General features: G+C 44.2%; 1 protein-coding gene across 1 annotated transcript in view; it reads right to left on the bottom strand.

Moving 5' to 3' along the window:
- ATP2B3 (ATPase plasma membrane Ca2+ transporting 3) overlaps positions 1 to 21,300 on the bottom strand; it is a 200,070-nt gene that overhangs the window by 154,972 nt on the left and 23,798 nt on the right. Inside the window, exons 3-5 of the mRNA XM_029614564.1 lie at positions 6,845 to 7,039; positions 3,984 to 4,241; positions 2,443 to 2,568 (exon numbers count right to left, since the gene is read on the bottom strand). Coding sequence (XP_029470424.1) covers positions 2,443 to 2,568; positions 3,984 to 4,241; positions 6,845 to 7,039 — 579 coding nt within the window. The remainder of the gene's footprint in view (positions 1 to 2,442; positions 2,569 to 3,983; positions 4,242 to 6,844; positions 7,040 to 21,300) is intronic.

Genomic DNA, 21,300 nt, shown 5'->3' with positions numbered 1-21,300 from the left:
GTCCCATGCTTTTGCCACCTGAATCATTACTGCTACTGTGACATTCCCCTTCTGCTTCTGAATGTCTGGTTTATTTTGGGCCTGCACCGTGTGACTCTCAGTGAATTTGAGCTGCATGGTGCCTGAACTCCTGTGCTGGTCTCATAACCTCAAGACTTACAAGACCAGCACAGGAGTTCAGGTGTTGTGCCGTTCAGACACACTGAGAGCCATTTGGTGCAGCCCAAAGAAAACAGCTGTAATGATACTGGCTGCTAGGTAACCCTCCTGCCAGGAGGGGCCCTCAGTGGCCCACACTCAGTCCTGCTCTTGCTTCCAACTCGAAGGCTAAAAGACGCAACAAGGCCAGACCTATAAAACTCACCCTGACTCTTAGCTCCGGGCCTTATCATCTAGTCACCAGGCTCCTTGCTTTGGTCATCTTTGCATTACCTCGCCTTGTCCTTGCTCTGTTTGGGTCTTCTGGTGGCACTTCTTATCTGTGTATTCCTTGCCCTCATCCTGTCTTTGTGATCTTTGCCTTGCTATTGTCCTGTATACACTTCCTGGTGGCCTATCTTGTTTGTCTGCTGTCTGTTTGGCCCTCATCCTGGCTAGGCTTCTTGTAGCCTATCCCACCTGCCTGTTGTCTGTCTTGCCCCTGTCCTGATTAGGCCTCCCAGTGGCCTACCCTGTCTGTCTATCTCCTGCTTTGCCTTTGTCCTGTTTAGGCCTCCTGGTGGCCTACCCTGTCCGTGTGCACCCTACCTTGCACCCCGTCCCAGTTTCACCCTTGTTTTACCTTCTTCTTGTCTGTGAGTCTTAATTTGTTCCTGGCTGTGTGTCTTACCTTGTTCCTTGTGTATTCTAGCCTTGCCTGTCCTGTCCCTGCCTACTTTGCTCTTCCTCTAGATTTGGTATGACTTCCAGCCACTGACATTTGCCTGTTCTATGAGTCCACTTGAATGCTGCCTACCCTGACTATGGCCTGCCTTGTCCCTGACAAAAGCACTGCCAGTCACCAGAATCGGCGGGCCCAAACCACGAGGAAAGGGAACCAGACAGGCAGAAGACACTTGAGTCCTGTATCATTCTTTTTAGGGGATTATTTGCAACCAGCCTGCCCAGCCCTGACAGCATCTGTCTTTTAGGGATGGCCAGGAAAGACATTCGAGGTAGAAGAATCTGGGGTGTCATGCCCATATTTCTAAGTGCCAAGGTGACCTGGTTCCCAAGATATGTTGAGTTGTGAAAGAGGTAGACAAAAACTCAATCGGAAACCCCGAGAAGCCAGACTTCGCATGCAGTGCAACACTGGAGAAACAGAACCAGAAATGTATTTTCTCCTTAGATTCTCATTTTCCAGAAACTGATACAGAAAATTAAAGATTTCTTAACTCCAAAGAATGAGTGCTGAAATGTCCATGGATTTGCAGTTTGGGTTCTCTTGCTCTCGGGTCACAACTTCACCTCCAGATCACCTGAGCAGGCAGATCTGGTCCTGGGTTTGCTTCGGTGCTTGCATGGGTTTGTCATGATGATTTTTCCATTCACTTCCCTAAGGTCAGAGCAGCAGATCTATGCAAGCAGTGGGGCAGAGCCAGGACCAGCTCAGCCCATTGGCTTGACCAGGGATGAGGTGGCGACCCCTACACTGATCCCAGGCTGTGTGAGAGACCGGCTCTTGTCGTTCTTGTTGAGGGAAACCAGGAGCAGACCAGAACCGGGAAGCAGTTACGCCTTAGGATGCTTTACAACATTTTTTTTCTATTTCACACTTCACTTGGGATTAACGATCATGATCAGATATAATCTTGGGGGAAACAGGAGAAACCGCAGCTACAGCAGCAAAGCATGTTGGATCCTGTTACCAGACCAATACAGACCAGCACCAGAACCCAAGAATTGTCCTGATTGCGGACCTTTCAATACTTTGCAATTGTATTATTATTATTATTATTATTATTATGCTGTTTGCTTTCTTCGTTTATTATTTAACCAACACTTACAAACTGTATAAATTGTCATGCCAGTAAAGTTTCCTGAATCTGAACCAGAAAAGGAAGAGAGCCCCCTGACCTAGCCACAGTTTGCCCATCTCAGATAACCGATATCACTGCTGTCTCTCTGAGCTTCCACCGCCTCTCAGTTGTGAAATAGTGATTGTTGGCCTTATTATTTTACCTTGTAGTTATGTTTTTGTTATTAGTAAAAAGTACTGCAGATCAGCAGTGCAAATGTCTCTCACCCACACACACACACTGCCCCAGCACCGAACAGGTACAGCCCGGAGAGCAGCAGTGCAAACCTCTCTCTCCTACATGCACTGCCCCAGCACAGAACAGGTGCAGCACAGGCCGCAGCAGTGCAAGGCTCCCCTCACATGCACTGCCCCAGCGCAGAACAGGTGCAGCATGGATAGCTGGAGGGCTAGCTTTCCCAGTGGATCCCAGCCTCACTCACCTGAAAGTAACATAGGGTCTTTTCCCACCAACTTGCGCACATGATCTGATTCCCCTGTCAGTGAGCTCTCGTCAATCTTGAGGTCATTTCCTTGGATCAGAACTCCATCTGCAGGTAGCAGGTCACCTAGCCAATATCAGAGAGGAAATGGAAAGTCAGTACACTATGCCGTCGTACAGAGATAACTGGCTCCGCCCTCCATGTCATAACTCGTAAGCGATAGCATGCAAAGTCGTGGCTTGAAACTTTCGGTGCATGCCTCAGTAACCGTGCACAATATTTCATATGCGACGAGTTGCCCAATTCTGCCCGTACTAGCAGTGGCTGTTCCTTAGTGGTCTAGCTTCAGTGGTCTCAACAGGTCAGCTTGCCAGCAGCGTGAGTCGGAGGTCTCCATCCAAACCCTGCCTCTAATTTGAGCTCAGAGCAGTGAGGTGTGTTAGGTTAGTGAGTTACCTCTCCCCATTGGAAGGAGCTATGAGTTAATATAAAAACTGCATCCATGTGATTCAGGGAGTGGGGAGGGGGAGGGGGCCAAGAGACTGGAGCTGAGAATCAGCCTTAGCACGGGGCTGAGGGAGCAGGCGCCTTCTCCTTGCGGAAGACACTCGGTGGGCCTGTCCCTCCACAGGTACGGGGCCTGGTGATGTGATAGCCTTTCGGGCAACGGGTGCCTGAAAGGGGAAAGAAGTTCCGGAGCCAGGAGGGGTGAGGTCCTGGATCTCCAGGGAGTTCAGAAGTGTTTTTATGCAAAATCTGCACCTGAGGAGGCCCCGGTAAGCAGGGGGTTTCCTCAGTCAGAACGCAGGGAAGAGGGTTGTCTTGGGAGGGTCCAGAGAGAGGCGGCCTACTCAGGAAAATCTCCAGGAGTGCTGACTGACTTAATTCAGCAGTCAGAGGCTCCATTAAGAGAGAGAGAATGTGAGAAGAAGATCTGAATTACCCAAAAGGCACTGAGAGAGCCCAGGGTGGAAGGGTGCCTGAACCAAGAGCTGACCTGTTTAGGAGTTTAGGAGAGTAAAAAGAGACTGTGTTTGGATTTTTGTGCTATTTTTGGCCATTGTCCATCCCCCCCCCCCCCGTGCAGGAACCTCGAGAGGTCATGGGGCCTTGCATGGTCTGTGGCCCTCTCCAGATGCCCCCATGCCCAAGACCTGACCAGGACAGGGGCTACACAAGCACTGCTGAGGAGAGAGGGGGGCAAGAGAGGGAAGAGCAAGGGCAATGAACGTACAGGAACTGCTGAGGGGCCAGTGAGGCAAAGCAGGGAAAAAATGGAGTCAATAAACAGATACAGGAACTGCTGAGGAGAGAGGGGCAGGCAGGGAAAAGCAGAGGCATTAAAAAGAGATACAAAATCTGAAGAAAAGAAAGGTATGAGCAGACAGGGAAAAGGAGGGGCAATAAACAGATACAGGAACTGCTGATGGGAAAAGACCCAGCACTGCAGAAAATCCAGAAGCCCTGCAAGAAGCCAGGATTCCAAAAGCAAGACTGAAGGTCAGGCCTAGGCCCCTGCTGTAACCCCAGCACTAGCTCACCATATTTTATCTGTGCGATGTCCCCCACAATGAGATCTGCCACTGGGATCTGGATGACTTGGGCATTGCGGATGACGGAAAAGCGCTGCTCCTGCTCGATGCGGCTCTGGAGGCCACGGAACTGCTTCTCCTTGCTCCAGTCATTGAAGGCCGTGACCAGTACCACGCAGACCACCGACAGCAGAATGGCGGCTCCCTCTATCCAGCCGGCTTCTGCCTCCCCCTCGTCCTCTGCTCCCGCTGACAACTTGCCACAAGCTGCAACCAGAAAGGGAAGAATATAGATTTGTCAAGGTGCGTGATAAGTGAGAGTGACATCACTGCGAGGCCTAAAGGTAGGCCACTAAGTCAGATGACTATTTTCAGCTGAACTTAGAAGCTTAAGTTTTGAGCTTTAAATTCACCTAGATTTAGGGCTGCTATTTATTTGCCTAGATTTAGGGTTCTAAGTGCCTGCCGCCGAAAATCAGTGCTGAGCTTCTAACTTTTCCCCTTGTCCTAACTGCGTCTCCATAGCCACCCACTTTTTAGGCTCTTAAATGTAGGATCCTAATGAAACTAGAAGCCTAAATTAAGGCACTCAGCTCTAATAAATTTTCAGGCAGGCCAATTTAGAAGCCTAACTCCCTAAAGTCTACACAGTTGTAAGAATGGTGCCCATCATATGTATTCTATGTGTTTACCATGCAGGGTGGTTCTCGAGTTATCTTCCCCACCTGAGCAATGTGTTGAATGTTTCTTTTTCTGTTATTATTTGTGACTCAGCAGTTTCTTCCTGGTTCTTTGGGTTTCCAGTTCAATTTAAACCACCTTCTGCTTAGAGCTCCAGTGCCATGAGCCTTCATTTTGAGCTTCCTGAGGATTTTTTCCTATGACCTATAAACTTCTCTCCTCTCCCATCAAGCCTAATCATTCTCAACCAGGGCCAGAGACTATGGATTCCTCAAAGACCCAGTAACCATGTAAGCTTGGTCAGTAATAAGAACGTAAGAAGTTGCCATACTGGGTCAGACCATGGGTTCAACAAGCCCAGTGGGCAAACAAGCCCAGTGGGCAAATTGTAGTCTATTTAATATTTAATATTTAATTTATGTTCTTATGTTCAGAAACTCTGTTTAATGTAACGCCTTAACCGCGACAGTTTTGTTATATGGAAACCGACCTGATTTGATATTTGTATCGAGAATGTCGGTATATAAAAATACTAAATAAATAAATAAATAAATCCAGGCTACAAGTACCCTGTACAGGAATCTCAGCAGGTCACGGGGCCTTGCATGGCAAGTAATTGGCACCATTGCGTGATGGCTGGGACTCCATTCCCCAAGGACTTGTGAGCACTGTCTCCGCAGCACCTCCAGCTCCGGGCAGTCCAGGAAGCAGGGGCTGGGCCTCAAGAAATGAACCTGAGTCTCCTGCACAGCGGCACTCTAAGGCCTAAGGCCAGTCATAACATTTCTTTAGCAGAGGTTCAATGTTTCCAGGGGGGACGCTTTGGACCATGTACGGGAGGAAGGAAAAGGGATCCTCATGCTGGGTTGCCCCAATCACATGCCTGAAGCTCAGCCTCTATAAGCTTTCTGGAAAATGCACTAGGAGCTGGGTTCTTAAACCACCTCCACAGTGGCTGGAGATGGTTTAAAACTAGTATGGAAACTCATTTGGTTTAGAAGATTAGATGAGGACTGACTGGGTTGTACATTTTCTGTCTTTTCCTGGTGCCTTTTCCAGAGAGGAGGCCCCAGGGAAGTGCAATGTGATACCATTGCCTAGCACAGACATCACCGATGTCTCTTTTCCCTGCACGATGTGATCTGTACAGCCAGTCTTGCAGTTTATCTTCAAGTGTCTGTTTCGTGGTGTTCCCGGATTTGTCTGAGCTAGCGCTGCTCTCAGCACCGCTTACAGTCAGGAGCGCTTTCACTTCCCTCTCAAATCAAAAGAGAGCTCTATACAAATCGAGGCAGTCTCCAGAGCCGTATTCAATTTGCTGATAAAAATGAACATTTAAAACTTCTGTGGTTCAGTGAAACTTCACTGAAACCTTTTATATACTGCATCCACAATCTTTTGAAAACATGACACCTTTGCTTGTTTATGCCATAGAACATTTGTAAATATGGTTGTTTCAATTTGAACCATCTATTGTACTAAAAACTTTGTGAAACAGTATTGATATTAAGAAAAGTTCCCCCTGAAGAAGCTATATATATATATATATATATTAGTGAAAGGGGGGCCTCTGTCGGGGTCTTTGAATTTTCCTTGTATGCATGTGTAGGTTGGCTTATGAATGTGATTTTTTTTTAGTGTGTGTATGTTTTGTGGGTTATTGGTGTTTACTAAAATGTATGTTTGGAAGTTTTAATTCCTAATGTGTTACCTACGGCATTGTTATATAACTGTATACTTTGCTGTCTTTAAATTTATTCAAATTTATCTCTAAAATTATTGTAATAAAATCATGAAATTTAATTTTTCCCTTCTATTTTTTGTTGTAACTTTTGTATGTTTTGAAGGGATTGTTTTCTTTTGTTGTATTTTTTTTATTTATTTTAACATGTTTTGTATACCGTATATTCGGTTTTGCCATCATAACGGTTTACATTAGGAGAATAACATTAGAGTTTTAACAAATACAATTTGAATATAAAGTTGGGTAGCATTGGGGGGGTAATAGAGGGTTAGATTATATAGGGAAAAGTTCTTAGATGTCTGTGGTAGAGTTTGTGGTTTTATTAGTCCATCATAAGTTGATAGGTTGGTGTCTCTGTTTTCTTTGGCGATGTACCTTCTTTTGTTGCATTTCCTTATGGTTAGCATTGCATAGTATACATTTGGGGACCTAGCTGCACACCCACCATTGCTCTCCTCTGGAGGTGCATAGAAAGAAAGTCCCAGGGATACGAAGGCAGCGATGTCCAGTATGATCAGGGTCACGTCCTGCAGGGCTTCCCACACTAACTGCAGGAACGTTTTGGGTTTCTTTGGCGGGATGAAGTTCATGCCATAGATCTGCTTCCTCTTCTCGAAATCCGCTGCATTCTCCAACAGGCCTAAAATGGGAGAAGGTCAGGGAGAGGAGCAAAGGAAGGGGAAGATCATAAAGGAAAAGAAGCGAGAAAGAATGAAACAAAGAAAGAACAGAACAAAAGGTAAAACAACAAAGAACAGAATACAAAGAATGAAAAAGAAATGAAGGCAAAGCAAAAGGAATGATAAAAGAAAGCAGCAAGAGAACAAAAGAAAGAATGAGATAATAAAAGAAGAGAAATAAAGGGGGAAAGAAAATGAAGGAACAGAACAAAAGGAGTGAAAGAAACAGAGGGAAGAATAAAAAAAGAAACAAAGTACAGAACAAAAATAAGAATGGAAGAAATCAACAAAGAGAGAAATGGAACAAGAAGCAGAATGAAAGGCAGAAAGCACAAATACAGTGAAAGGACAAGAAAAGAAACATCAAGACCAGAACAAAGGAGTGAAATAGCATGCAGTGTGAAAGAGGGGGCAAGAAAAGGACAAAAAAGGAAGAAAAAAAAAGGAAGAAACAAGGGAAAATATAACAAAAGGATGAAAAAGAGGAATAAATCAGGGAGAGGAGGAAAGAAGAGAGAGGAGAAGAAAATAAGAGCATATTTGCATTAAATTATGTCACTGATTCTGATTCAGTGTAAATCAAATCAAGGCAATCCTAGGGAGCAATAGGTGTTAAACATGGGATTGATATAGATTGGGTTTTTTCTCGTACTGTAGGCGAGCTCAGTATGGGGGAGGACAGGGGCTTGTGTGCCACAGATATTTTTTATTATTGAATTTATATTCCATTATTACAATATTAGCTCAAAGCAGATTACAATATTTACAGTATAGCTCAGCATCAACATAATAATAGTAAAAAAATAAATTATATAATACTTAATCCTGAAACACAGGAAATATTAAAGTATTACTCAATAATAAATAGTAAATAAAAGACCGTTCAGTAATACATGGTTCTAATAATAAATCATTCTGTAAGTAAAATAAGAATAAGCAAATTAAAATAATTTAAAACACACGCACTAACAAAAATAAGCATTCAATAAATATAAATGTAAGGCTATCTAGGCCTTTCCATTGGTTAGGGAGAGAGAACTTCCAGCAAAGAGAGATTCCATTGTTATTTTGAGTGACAGCAATGGCCCATCCCCTAAGGGCTGGGTTAGTTTCAGCCATGATAGAGATGACTCAAGGAGTCACTGGGTGGGGACATCTTCCAGGGAACAAAAGAGAAGCAGGCATGGGCCTCTTCAGGGCTCCTGGAAGAGAAAGGATAGCTGTTTTTCTCATCCAAGCAGGAGAAGGATGCTCTGTTCTGCTATTATATGGATATGAGGAATGTAGTCCAAGAAAGTTTTGAACCTGTGTCTCAGGAAAGAAAATTGGCTGACCGCATCCAGAACAAACTTAGGTTGTTTCTGAATGAAAGAAGAGGGCTTTTCTGGTTTTCTATTGAGGAGTTAAAGCCTTGTGGAGAGCAAGCATAGGATTCCAGCCTTATCTTTCATACTCATACTGTTTAAGAAACTGATCTTTTATCGCTAAACTGTTTCTCTGGATTTCTAAACTGCTGGATTGCTTATTTGTTGATTCAGTAATCTTTATATCTTGTTTTGGAACACAACACTTTGTTTATGGTCTGTTTTGTCAAGTGTGAGTGGGATCCCCTTGGGTCTTACGGGTCAGCTTGCCCCTTACAGTAGAATCTGGATTCCAGAGCTAAAGAGTAGAGAATGCTTTGCAGCATTTGAAAATGAACCCTGGTAGACCAAAGTACACCAAAACACGAAGCCAAAAATTTGAAAATAATCCTAAGATATGAAAAATATCTAAAAGCTAAAATAAAAAAAGGCAATCATCTGCCAGCTTTATAGAGCTCTAAAAATGGATGTGTTTGCAAAACAATGACTGAATTGAAATTGTCAATTCTTCAACTGAGGGTGATATATAACCCAGACCCCTATATACTGTACTAAATGCAGCATATTACTATGGAGGATCTAGTAAAAATCTTTAAGAGCTCTCTAGGCGATCTGTGTGAAATAAATCAACAGCTAAACTCAAGGGATGACAAGAGCAAAAAAAAAGCAGCTTGCATAAATTTCAATAAGATAAAACGGTTCTCTCAGGGAAAAGAATTCCAGAGAGCTGGACCAAAGACTGACAGAGACCTCTTTCTAGTTGAGATCAACTTCACTTCCGTAGAGACCTAGAGAAGAGCCTCCTACAAAGAATGCAGAGATCCAGATGGGACCGATTCCAAAAATGAAGCATAAAGATAACCTGACCCAGTATTACGCAACACTTTAAGCATAGTCACCATCGCCTTAAACTGAATTCTCCAAGACATGGGGAGTCAGTGTAAAGCTTGCAAAACCGGAGTAATATGGGCTCTATGTTCACATCCCACAATCAAATGGAGAGGCACTAATTGTACATATCCTGGATATATTTACCAAAGCCTCAATGCTTCAAAAACGCTGCTGAGTCATGCAAATGGTGGACTAGCTAGAGTGAGTTTACCATGGATTCTCTTTGACCCCTTCACAGCACGGGGAGGAGAAAGTGGTGCCAGTCTAACAGTTAAAGTATAAACATGGAAACAAGGTCTGTATGGACTATCTAGTCTGCCCAGCCACTTAACTAATTCAACTTTACAATTCCCATCTCTTCTTCGGAGATTAAGTTTAAAATGTAATGCTAAATGCATATGTGTGTGAATTCTTGGAAAGAGAGTTTAATCTTGCGTGTACTTGAAGATTAGAATTTAATTCTAAGCTTATAATTATGGGTGTGCTCTGGGAAGTAGAGAAAACTTTAGCTAGTCTTGTGTGAAGTTTAAGGTTAGAACTGAATCCTAAATGTATAATTATGTGTGTTTTGGGAAACAGAGAGAGCTTGAATAATTTTGTGTACAGTTTAGGTCACTGGTGTTTTGATCTGAAAAGGTTGTAATGGAAAGTATTGTTAGAAATAAGAAGGAAGAATGGCTGAGAGGGTCAAACTGTTAAACCACTTGCAGAGGAGATTGTTTTGAAGATTTTTTTGTTTAAAGTAATTGCCTTACAAGTACTATAATTGTCTTAAAAGCACAGAAATGTTGGAAGGCAGGAACTGCGTAAACCTTAGTCCTGCGAGACTCCTGACAGCAGAAGCTCCATCTGCTGGTATGGTGGCAGTTTAGCTGGATTTTTTGGAAAAGAGTACATAAATCTGCAAAGAAAATTAAACTATCACTATCTGTGTATGTTTGCATGCTGGTAAGTAGTGTGAGAGCCTGAATTAATCCTGTGTATATATTAAAGATAAAATTTAATTCTCTGTTTATAATTGTGTATTCTGGGAAATACACCTTAAGTAATTTTGTTGTACTTTAAGATTAGAATTTAATTCCAATTTTATAACCTTGTATGTTCTGGGATATAGAGATAGCATGAATTAATCTTGTATGCAGTTTAAGGTTAGAATTTAATTCAAAGTTTATATTTGTAAGTTTGCAAAGATCATTTGCTTGATCTGAGAAGCAATTGCTGGTGTCTGATCACTACTCTCCCTCCACATCTCCTAGTCATCCAGTCACATTTTTTGATATATAGATTATTACCCTCATTAAGAAGAAAATCTTCAAAATAAGAGTCAATTAGTGATCCAGTATAATGTGCAATTAACCCTGATTTAGTGATTGACTAATTTTAGTCCGCTTGTTATTCATTGACAAACTAACATACAAGATACTTAATCAAAATTAAACCCTAATCAATTTTAAAAATCCTTAAATGTAAACGTCTCTGCCTTAAATAGCTTTAAAAAATGTAACAACTCATCAAAAATTAAGATGCAGAGTGCAGACTATTTATATTTTTGTATCACGTGCCACATGTTGGGGAGAGGTTGTATGTGTGTAGCTGGAGCTCCTGGCTCTCAGAGAATGAGTCCAATGTCTAGCAGCCAAAGTGGCAGACTTGGATAAAATAAGGTAGACAGATTTATAGACAAGATCTTCAGGGGAATAGTAGAGTGGTACCAATTCCAGTCAAGCAGTCCTTGTGCTGCTTTGGAGGAGCAGGGTCACCTGGAAGGAGACCATCACCTAGGTGAGGCAGGAAGTGATCCTGTAGCTAGGACCTTCCCTCCAGGTGATGCCTTATCCTTTCACACTGAGGATGTGACTCCATAGACATGTGCCCAGGAGGGCAGGGTTAGGACTGCCATTGTAGTTGGAAATTTGATCTTTAGGAATGTAGATAGCTGGGTAGCTGATGGGAATGAGGATCACTTGGTAGCTTGCCTGCTGGTGCAAAGACAGCAGACCTCGCACATCACCTAGCTCAGTGGTTCTCAACCTTTTTTTCTGTTGGGACACACCTGATAGTTCCCACATGTGTGACAAACTGAACACACGACAGACACAAGGCTAAATGTACACTTTGCATCCACGCTCAGCAATGGGTATAAAGCAGAACTAGAACATTCCCCGTACAACTTATCATACAAAAAGGATATTCTGGCGTTATGTCAATAACAGCAACACAAACTCACTCCACTACCAGGCGCAATAACTCTACTTATAAAAAGACAAATTCACCATCTATGCATGTCCTATTGAGAAAATACAACAAATAAGGTGAGGTATTTTACTAGCCTACATGCTAGTTACATACCTCATCTTGGTCATACACACAAAATCAACCTTCACCAAGTATAGAAAGACCACAAATTTAAAAAAATGGAGACAGAAACTGGAATAGAAACACAAAATGCCACTCTGCATGCAGTACAAAACAGGAGAAATGGGAACAGAAATATAGCACCTAATACAGTACCAAGATCTGCAATAATGCACTCAGACTAATCCACACAAAGTTACACCTGCATTATGGCATGCACTCAAATGGAACAACCCTACCTATAAAAAAGGCGACACTACAAATACACCCCCAATTAGGAAAACAGAAAAAGCCATGCTGCTATAGATCCCCACACAGAAATACTTGTAAAACTATATGAATAAATGTTCAGAATAGCTGATGAACAGATGATGAACAGAATAACATCTAACAATTAAAAACAATTAAAAACTTAAAAATTATTAAAAATTCTCCAAACACCAATAAAATATTTCAAAACAGCAGACACATCACAATACCCCATAATTAATATGGCAGTCAATCAAGAAAAATGAACTTAAAAAGCCACCTTTACTTAACCTCTCCAGCAGTTCTCCTACTCCTATCCCTTGGAGGTCACACCAGAAGCAGCAGTAGCTGCTCAAGTTGTCCTCTTTCTTACAGACCACAACCAATCTCTGTCTCTCTCTCACACACCACACACTAGTCACACCCTCAGGACCAGTTTCTGTCTCTCACACATCAATCATCTCCCCAACCAGTCTCTCTCTTTTTCACACACACACACACACACACACACACACACACACACACACACACACACACACACACACACACCAGTCACCTCCCTGATCAGTCTTTCTCACACATACACGTCACCTCTCTGTCCAGTCTCTCTCAATCACACAATGCTCTCTCTCTCTTACTTACACACAGGCTTTCAATCACAGACATGCCCCCCCTCTTTCACAACCACAGCCAACCAGAAACATGCTCCATCTCTCTCTTACACACAGACAGAAGCACCCTCCCTCACATAAACACACAAGCACTCTCCCCCTCTTACATACTCACAACACTCACACGCAAGCACCCTCCTTCTCTCACATATACACACACACACACACACAGAAGCACCCTTCCAATCTCAAAAACATACACATAAATACACTAGCCCTCAGCTGATCAGCTCCAGTCTTTGGCCCCGCCAGCCTGGTTTCCGGCAGCGGCCAGCAGCTCCAGTCTTCGGTCCCACCAGCCTGGTCTCCGGTGATGGCCAGGAGATTCGGTCTGAAGCCCAGCTGGCCAGGTCTCCGGCAGCGGCCGCACCTCCAGTCTTTGGCCCTGCCGGCTGTGGGTATCATGCAACACTCCTGCCAGTGCTTGGCAACACACTGGTGTGTTGCGACACACCGACTGAGAATCGCTGACCTAGATAATATTTTAGAGACTGCTGGAGAGGGGCCAGATGTCTCTGTCCATGTGGATACCAATAACATAGGGAGGTTCTGGAGGATAAATTTAGGCTTTTATATAGGAAATTGAAATCCAGAATCTCCAGGGTTGTATTATCAGAAATGCTCCCCATTCAATGTTCCGGACCCAAGAAGTAGGCTGAGCTTCAGAGTCTCAATGTGTGGATGAGATGATGATGCAGAAAAAAGGACTTTAGATTTATTAGGAACTGGGGAGCATTCTGGGGAAGGGGGAGCCTATTCTAATGGGAACCTGGCTGCTTACACTATCATTTAAAAAGAAGATAAAGAAGCTTTTGAACTAGGCCATGGGAGAAAGCCGACAGTTGCTCAGAAGCTCATGGTTTGGAGGGAGGTATCTTCAAAGGATACTTGAAGAACAGAGAAAATTCAAAAAGAAAGATTGTGGTCAAGACTGAAGTAGCCCAGAAAGGTTGTGGTTAAGGCTGAAGTAGCCCAGATATATGTAATAAGGGCACACAAACGTGAATGACTATAAACTGCCTGTATCTTTTGCTGTGAATACAAACACAAACAGAAATATAACTAAAAAAAATACTATAAAATGCTGTATGTAAATGACAGACTTCTGAAAAATAGGATTGGTGAGTTAGAATGCATAGCATTATACAATGATATGGACATAAAAGGCATTTCAGAAACATGGTAGAAAGAGGATAATTAACAGGACACTGTGCTACCAAGGTATAAATTATATCAACATAACAGGGCAGATCAAATTGGTGAAAGGGTGGCAAAGGATAGCCTAGAGTCAAGCAGGATAAAAATCTTGCAGAAAACAAAATGCACTGTGGATACCTTATGGATTAAAATTCCATGTGTAATAAATAGGTAAGAGTATCGCAGTCGGGGGTATACTACCTCCAGCTGGCAAAATGAAGAAATAGACTGTAAAATCTTAGCAGAAATTGGAAAGGCAAATAAATTTGTCAACACAATAGTAATAGATTTCAATTACCACAGTATTGATTGGATTAGTGTCATAGAAATATAGAAAGTGACGGCAGAAAAGGACCCTATGATCTATCCAGTCTGCTCAGCAAGTTCCCATAGTTATCAGTTTCCCACACTTATCAGTTACTCAGACCGCCAAGGTCAGGGCTCCTGTTGGTTACTGTTTGAGTCCAATTTCCTTCCCCCCCTCCCCCCCATTGAATCAGAGAGCAATGTGCAGTGTTGGAGTTGCATTAGAAGTCTAGTATCAGACATTTGGTTAAGAGTTTATAATCGCTGCATCAAGCAAGTTACCCCCACGCTTATGTGTTTTCCCACACATCAGTCTCATCAGTAACATAGAAACATAGAAATGACGGCAGAAGAAGACCAAACGGCCCATCCAGTCTACCTAGCAAGCTTTCCACTTTATTTTTTTTTTCCTCATGCTTATCTGTTACTCTTGGCCCCCCATAAGCAACCCCCTGGTTCCAGTTTCCCTCCACCCCAGCCATCGATGTAGAGAGCAGCGCTGGAGCTGCATCCAAGCGAAACATCCAGCTCAATTGGTCAGGGGTAGCAACTGCTGCAATAAGCAAGTTACTCCCACGCTTGTTTACCCAGCCTGTGCCATTCAGTCCTTGTTAGTTGTCTGAATATAATTCCTCTTTTCTTTATTCCCCCTGCCGTTGAAGCAGTGTTTTTGTGCTGGATATGTATTCCCAGTGAAGTATATGGCTTAATTGATTTAGGGTAGTAACCACCGTAACAAGCAAGCTACTCCCATAATTATTTGTTTGCCCAGACTATGTAATTCATTCCTTGTTGGTTGTTGCCTGAATATAAATCCTCTTTTCCTCTCCCCCCCTGCCATTGAAGCAGACAGCTATGCTGGATATATACTGAAAGTGAAGTATCAGTCTTTCCCCCCCTGCCGTTGAAGCAGAGAGCTATGCTAGATATGCCTTGAAGTGAAGTATCAGACTTATTTGGTTTGGGGTAGTAACCGCCGCAACAAGCAAGCTACTCCCTGGTTTTTTTTTTTGTGAATGCAAATCCTTTTTTTCCACATTTCCTCTTGCCGTTGAAGCATAGAGCAATGCCGGAGTTGCATTAACAGTGAGTGTGTTTATTGAATAAGGGTATTCATCTCCAGGTAGTAGCCATAATTCCCGCATGCTACCACCATGCCTCTTCTCTTCATTCACATCCTTTAGACTTTATGGATCCACAGTATTTATCCCACGCAACTTTGAAGTCCTTCACAGTTTTGGTCTTCACCACTTCCTCCGGAAGGGCATTCCAGGCATCCACCACCCTCTCCGTGAAGAAATGCCAGCAAGGTTAAGTTTGTAGATGCCATAAATACTGTTTCATGGAGCAGCTGGTCCTAGAATTGACAAAAGGGGCAGCTACTTTAGACCTAGTCCTCAGTGGAATCATGATGGGGTAGGGCTGCTTAGTATTAGCTGCTATAATGCAATTAAATATGACATAATTACTGGAGGGAGGACATTAAGCAAAAACTACTGCAGTAGCATTTAACTTTAAAAAGGGAGACTGTGAGAAAGAGGGAATTAGTAGAAAAAAAAATTAAAAATAGTGGTTGCAAAGGTTAAAAGTTTGCATGAGGCATGGATGTTGTCTAAAAATGCCATCTTGGAAGCAGAGATAAAATATATCCCATGCATTAAAAAAGGTAGAAGGAAGATCAAATGGCTACCAGCATGATTTAATGGGGAGGTGAAAGAAGCAGTTAAAGCCAAAAGAGCATCTTTCAAAAAATGAAAAGCAGACTCAAATGAAGAAAACAGGCAAAAGCATAAGTTAGATGTAAAACAATAGTAAGACAGGCCAAGAGAGAATTTGGTGATGGCAGTGACATGCGGTGACATTCTAAGCAGGGGATTCCGTAAAAATGCACATCCACTTCCCTTCCCCCATCCCGGCATAATCAAAATCCTTTCCCTTTGCCTCCCCCTCCCCTCCCTGGCATAATCGACCAATTTTCCCTCCCCTGCCACCCTTTCCTGGCCTAATTTCCTATCTTGCTGTTAGGCCTACCGGCCTCGGGATGACTCCACTTTGCTCCTCCGCTGCTTCTGGCCCTCGGGTTGCGGTGTGGGCATGCCCCCGGCAGGGCTGACGCTCTCCCCGCACCGCCGGGGCCGCTCCGTCCCTACTGCAGGCAGGGACGCCGCCGTCAGCCTCTTCGGCCCTGCCCCCTAGGCGAGCACGCACACGGCCCAAGCGGATTTAAAGTGCCCGCGGCAGGGTGACGCCGCCGGCTCCTCCCGTTCATGTCGGGGTCTGCCCCTATTTATACACAGCAGCAACCTCTGCCCGACGACTTGGCAACAGGTCTTCCTTGTGCTTCTTGCTTGGTCCAGCGTTGGATTCTGCTCCTGCTTCCTGTTCCTGCCTTTGCCCGCCTGTTCCTGCCTCTGCCTGATCTGGACCCCAGGTTCCTGTTTTTCCCTTTGGACGGATCTCCCTGGCTTGACCTTCGGACCGGACCTCTTGTTGCCTGATTGCTGCCTGCCACTGACCACTGGACTGGACCTCACACCGACCACTGGACTGTACCCAAGGGCTCAACTTGCGGGGAATGAGGGCCGGTAGTGGCGAAGCTCTCGTTTGCCCTTGCATCGCTCCAGCCTCGCCTCTCGACGGTGGAGACCAGGAGGGGCTTATCCCTCCAGGTAGTACCAACACCACCTCGGGCTAAGGGTCCACCATCATCACCGGACTCCCGTAACAAGTGAGCTTTAATGTCCCAGTAAATGAGACTCAAGGCCAAAGAGTGAGATTTTTCTGGTGGTGTGTCTGAGGTACAAATCTGGAAATATTTCAGCACTGTATTGTTTTGAAAATGAAAGAAGCAACACAAAATAATATTGAGCCTTCAATAATTTCATTTATATTGTAATTCTTTAATCCCACCCCAAAATAAAAATCATTTCCTCCCCTCTTCCCAACACCATCCTAGATCTCCTCTTCCCCCAGTTCCATCCTAGGCCCTTTCCGAATAACAGATTTTACATGAAAAAAAAACAACATTTATAATACTGCCTTCTGAGAAAAAAAAATACCACTTGCAACTGTATATTATATTTATATGCACTGCTGTGGTGTCCACCAGAAAATCTTATAAAAGAAGTAAAAAGGGCTTGGGACCCTCAGAAAGCCTTGGGCAAACTGCATTACAATTACAATAAATACAGTAAACTTCCCAGGCCAGGACAGCACAAACTGACAGCATTCAAACCTCCCTATGAAAAACCAACACTCCAAATATTGCAGCAAGCCCTAAAACACCAATACACCTCCTATTAGGAAAACGAGCAAGCCAGACTGATACAGATCCCTTCAGAGAAATCATTCGCTAGCAGAATACCTCATCTCTGTTTAGCCATGCAAAACACAGAGCCTCACCAAATACAGAATAGAGATACCATAACAATATAAACAAACATGCACTCTGTAACGCACATGTTCATTCTCACAGGCATGCTCGCTGTCGCACACGCAGTCTCTCTCAGGCTCACACAGATGCCCAGTGATCTAGAGCAGAATACACCCTTTGCACTGGGAAGTGCAGCTTGGAAAGACATAACAAGTTCGACTGCTGCAGATCCTTTTACAGACACTACCCAATAGCGGAATACCTCAGCTAGGTCCCCAGATGCAAAACACAGATCGACCCTCACCAAATACAGAACTGACTACAAATTAGAAATAGAAACAGAGTGAGACACAGCTTAAATGGAAAACCCAAAATGCCAGGCTCTGTCAGGAGGGCAGCAACAGAGAAAGAAAAGCAAATACATTTTTCCTGTACTGTACACAACAGAAATATTCAGAGTTGCACATTTCCCAAAAATGACAGAAAGAAATCAAACTCTTCCTACTTTCCATCTCAGAAGCAGAATCAAGAGCAACCACAGCTCATACCCTGTCACCCCTCAAGTCCCCAGCAGTCAAGTCCCTCAACCCCTTCTCCCCTCTCAGTCCCCAGCAGTATCGTGCCCTAGCCCCCCTTCTTCCTCCCCATACTCTAGCAGTATTGCTCCCCAGACCTCTCTCCCCTCACAGACCCATTTTATTCCTCAGTCCCCTCCCAGACCTCCCAGTCTTGCTCCCCAGCCCCCTCTCCCTTCTTGCACCCATCCCCAGTAGTCTTGCTCCCACTTTCCCAGTCCCCCCTCCGCCTGTATTAGGATCAGTGAGAGTTTGAGAGAGAATGGGAGGCCTCTCAGACTCTCACTGACCCCAACACGCAGTCACTGCCACTGGCATCTTGATCAAAAGAAACGGCTGCACAATCCTCTCCTCCTAAACTGCTACCTTTTATAATAAGTCCAAACCAGTCCAGCTGCCACTTGCATCCCTCCTCCTGACCTCTTCCCTACATAAGAACATTAGAAAATGCCATACTGGGTCAGATCAAGGGTCCATCAAGCCCAGCATCCTGTTTCCAACAGTGGCCAAACCAGGCCATAAGAACCTGGCAAGTACCCAAAAACTAAGTCTATTCCATGTTACTGTTGCTAGTAATAATAGCAGTGGCTATTTTCTAAGTCAACTTAATTAATAGCAGGTAATGGACTTCTCCTCCAAGAACTTATCCAATCCTTTTTTAAACACAGCTATACTAACTGCACTAACCACATCCTCTGGCAACAAATTCCAGAGTTTAATTGTGCATTGAGTGAAAAAGAACTTTCTCCTATTAGTTTTAAATGTGCCACAAACTAACTTCATGGAGTGCCCCCTACCTACCTTCCGTATTCTACCTCCGAATCCTCCTGCTCTCAGATCTGCACAAGCAGGGCAGGCCAGGCCATAGTCACAGCTTCAGCTAGCAGCTCTCAGCCGTTCCAGTCCTACACTTCTACTCTCTGCTTTTCTCTTGGAGCAGAAGGCAGGACCCTGCCTCAAGCCGAAGCAAGGTCCCACCTTCTGCCCCATTCTGTGCTGCTCTGCATCTCGTGCAACATCACATGGGCCTGAACTGCATCTGCTGCCACTAGGCCCCATCGCCATGAGGATCCCTTCCTGCAGCTGTACAGGCAAAAGTTCTGGGCTCTGCTCCCTTGCTTTTCCTTTGGGGTTTGTCAAACCATTCTGAGTTGCATGGGTTCTTCAGGTAGCAGGAGCAAGACCGATTTCTTGGGTGTTGGAATCTTGAGGCCAACTTGAACTGCTGACGGTAAGCTTCCTTCTCTCTGATCCACTCCTGGAACCGCGGATCTACTTTGATAACTAATGCTATGAGACCCTCCAGACTGGTAGGAACGTACTGCAAGTTCATCTTTAATACATTCTGCCCGGCCTTGCCAGAATATGGATACAAGTCTCTCATTGTTCCAATTTAATTCCAAAGCCAGGGTTTGGAGCCAGATGGCATAATCCCCCTGTAGTCTCGGTTCCTTTTTTCAGGCAAAGGAGTATGGTGGCTGCCTAGAAGGAACATCCTAGCTCATCAAAGATACATTTGAAGTCTATGAGAAACTTCTCCATATTCTGCATCAGGGGTTCATTAAGTTCCCACAGTGGTGAGGGGCAGGCTAAAGTGGAACCAGACAACAAAGATAGGATGAATGGGATCTTTGTTCGATCAGAGAGGAAGCTGGTGGCCTGTAGCTCAAAATGCATAAGGCATTGGTTCAAAAACCTCCAGCATGCCTTTGGGTCTCCATCAAATGTCTGAGGCGGGGCCAGATGTGGGATAGGTCCTGAAGCCTGGACAGGAGCCAGTAGCGGTGAGGCAGGAATAGCTGGTGCAGGAAGGCGAGCTTGGAGAGACTCCATGCGACCCACCATCTCTTGAAGGAGGCCCACAAGCTGTTGGAGCTGCTCCTGCTGTTGTTGAACTCATAAGGCCAAAACGGGTGTGGCCTGAGCTGCTGAGGAGTCTGCTGAGCTCATGGCCTCTGCAATCTGTCACGGTCGGTGAGCCCTTGAGACTGAGGCATGATTGACACAGCCTAGTAGGCCCACGCCATCCGTAGGCAGATATGCTCAGGGACTGGGTCTGGGTTTCACCTTTACCAACTCTTTTTCCTGTCAGTTGAGTCCTTGAGTTTGGCGGCTGGCAGGACTTAGGTGAGGTCCCAATGAGCGAAGGAATTCCGGGTACAGGCCAATGATCAGGGCAGGCAGTAAATAGGTGAAGTCAGATACTAGGCCAAAGTCAGGGCAAGCAGCGTGGGTGCAGAGCTGAATACCACAGAGGTCATGGCAGGCAGCATTCAGGCACAGTCAGATTACAGGCCAAGATCAAGCATGAGAGATCAATCTGAGAGGAATGCAAGGGTCAAGACAAGGAGAAGAGAGAGGTAAGAAAAAGACAAAGAAAAAAGCAGGGGACACAGACAGAAGCAGGAATGCAGGAAACACACACAGGAACAGGAATGAGGCACAAACAAGATCAGGAACAGCACAGTAGCAACATGCACTACAGAGCAGAATGGCCTGTGCTGAGGTGTTGGCTGGTCAAAGGAGACTTCCTTATATACCCATGCAGGATGTGATGTCATCACTAGTGCCACAGGAAGCCCTGGCTGAAGGACCTATAAAGGAAGTTCAGAGCTACAGGAAATTCTAGCCAGGGTCCTTGGAGCATCATATTGCTGGAGTTGCTTCAAATCAGAGGTGAGGGTTGATACAGAAAGAGAGGGCAGAACTATATGGTCATTTTTCCGAATATTTTACATATTCATAAATTATCTGGAAAAGGAAACGAGTGTGGTGATCAAAATTATTCAAAGTTTTAAAAAAGCAGTGGATTATGAGGAACTGCAGAAGTAACTTGCAAAACTGGGAGACTATGCATCTGAATAGCAGGTGAAATTTAATGTGGAAAATTGCAAAATGATGCACATAGAGAAAAATAATCCCAACTACAGGTACACAATGCTGAATTCCAAATTAGGATTTACCAGCCAGGAAAAGGACCTTGGAGTCCTTGTGGATTACAAGTCCTAATCTTCACTTCAGTGCACTGTGGTGGTTAGAAAAGTAAACAAAATTCTAGGAATGATCCAAAAAGGAATGGAGAATAAAACAAAAATATATCATATTGCCTCAGTATTGAGCTATATGTAACCACACCTTGAGTACTATGTGCAGTTCTGGTCTCCCCATCTCTAGAAAGTCACAGCGAAACTAGAAAAGGTGCAGAGGAGGGCAACAGAAATGATAAAAGGAATGAAATGG

Source organism: Rhinatrema bivittatum, chromosome 1, assembly GCF_901001135.1.
Source record: "Rhinatrema bivittatum chromosome 1, aRhiBiv1.1, whole genome shotgun sequence".
In the NCBI taxonomy this organism is placed as follows: domain Eukaryota; kingdom Metazoa; phylum Chordata; class Amphibia; order Gymnophiona; family Rhinatrematidae; genus Rhinatrema; species Rhinatrema bivittatum.
The sequence above is the reverse complement of the archived record's forward strand: the minus strand, read 5'-3'. Positions and strand labels throughout refer to the sequence as shown.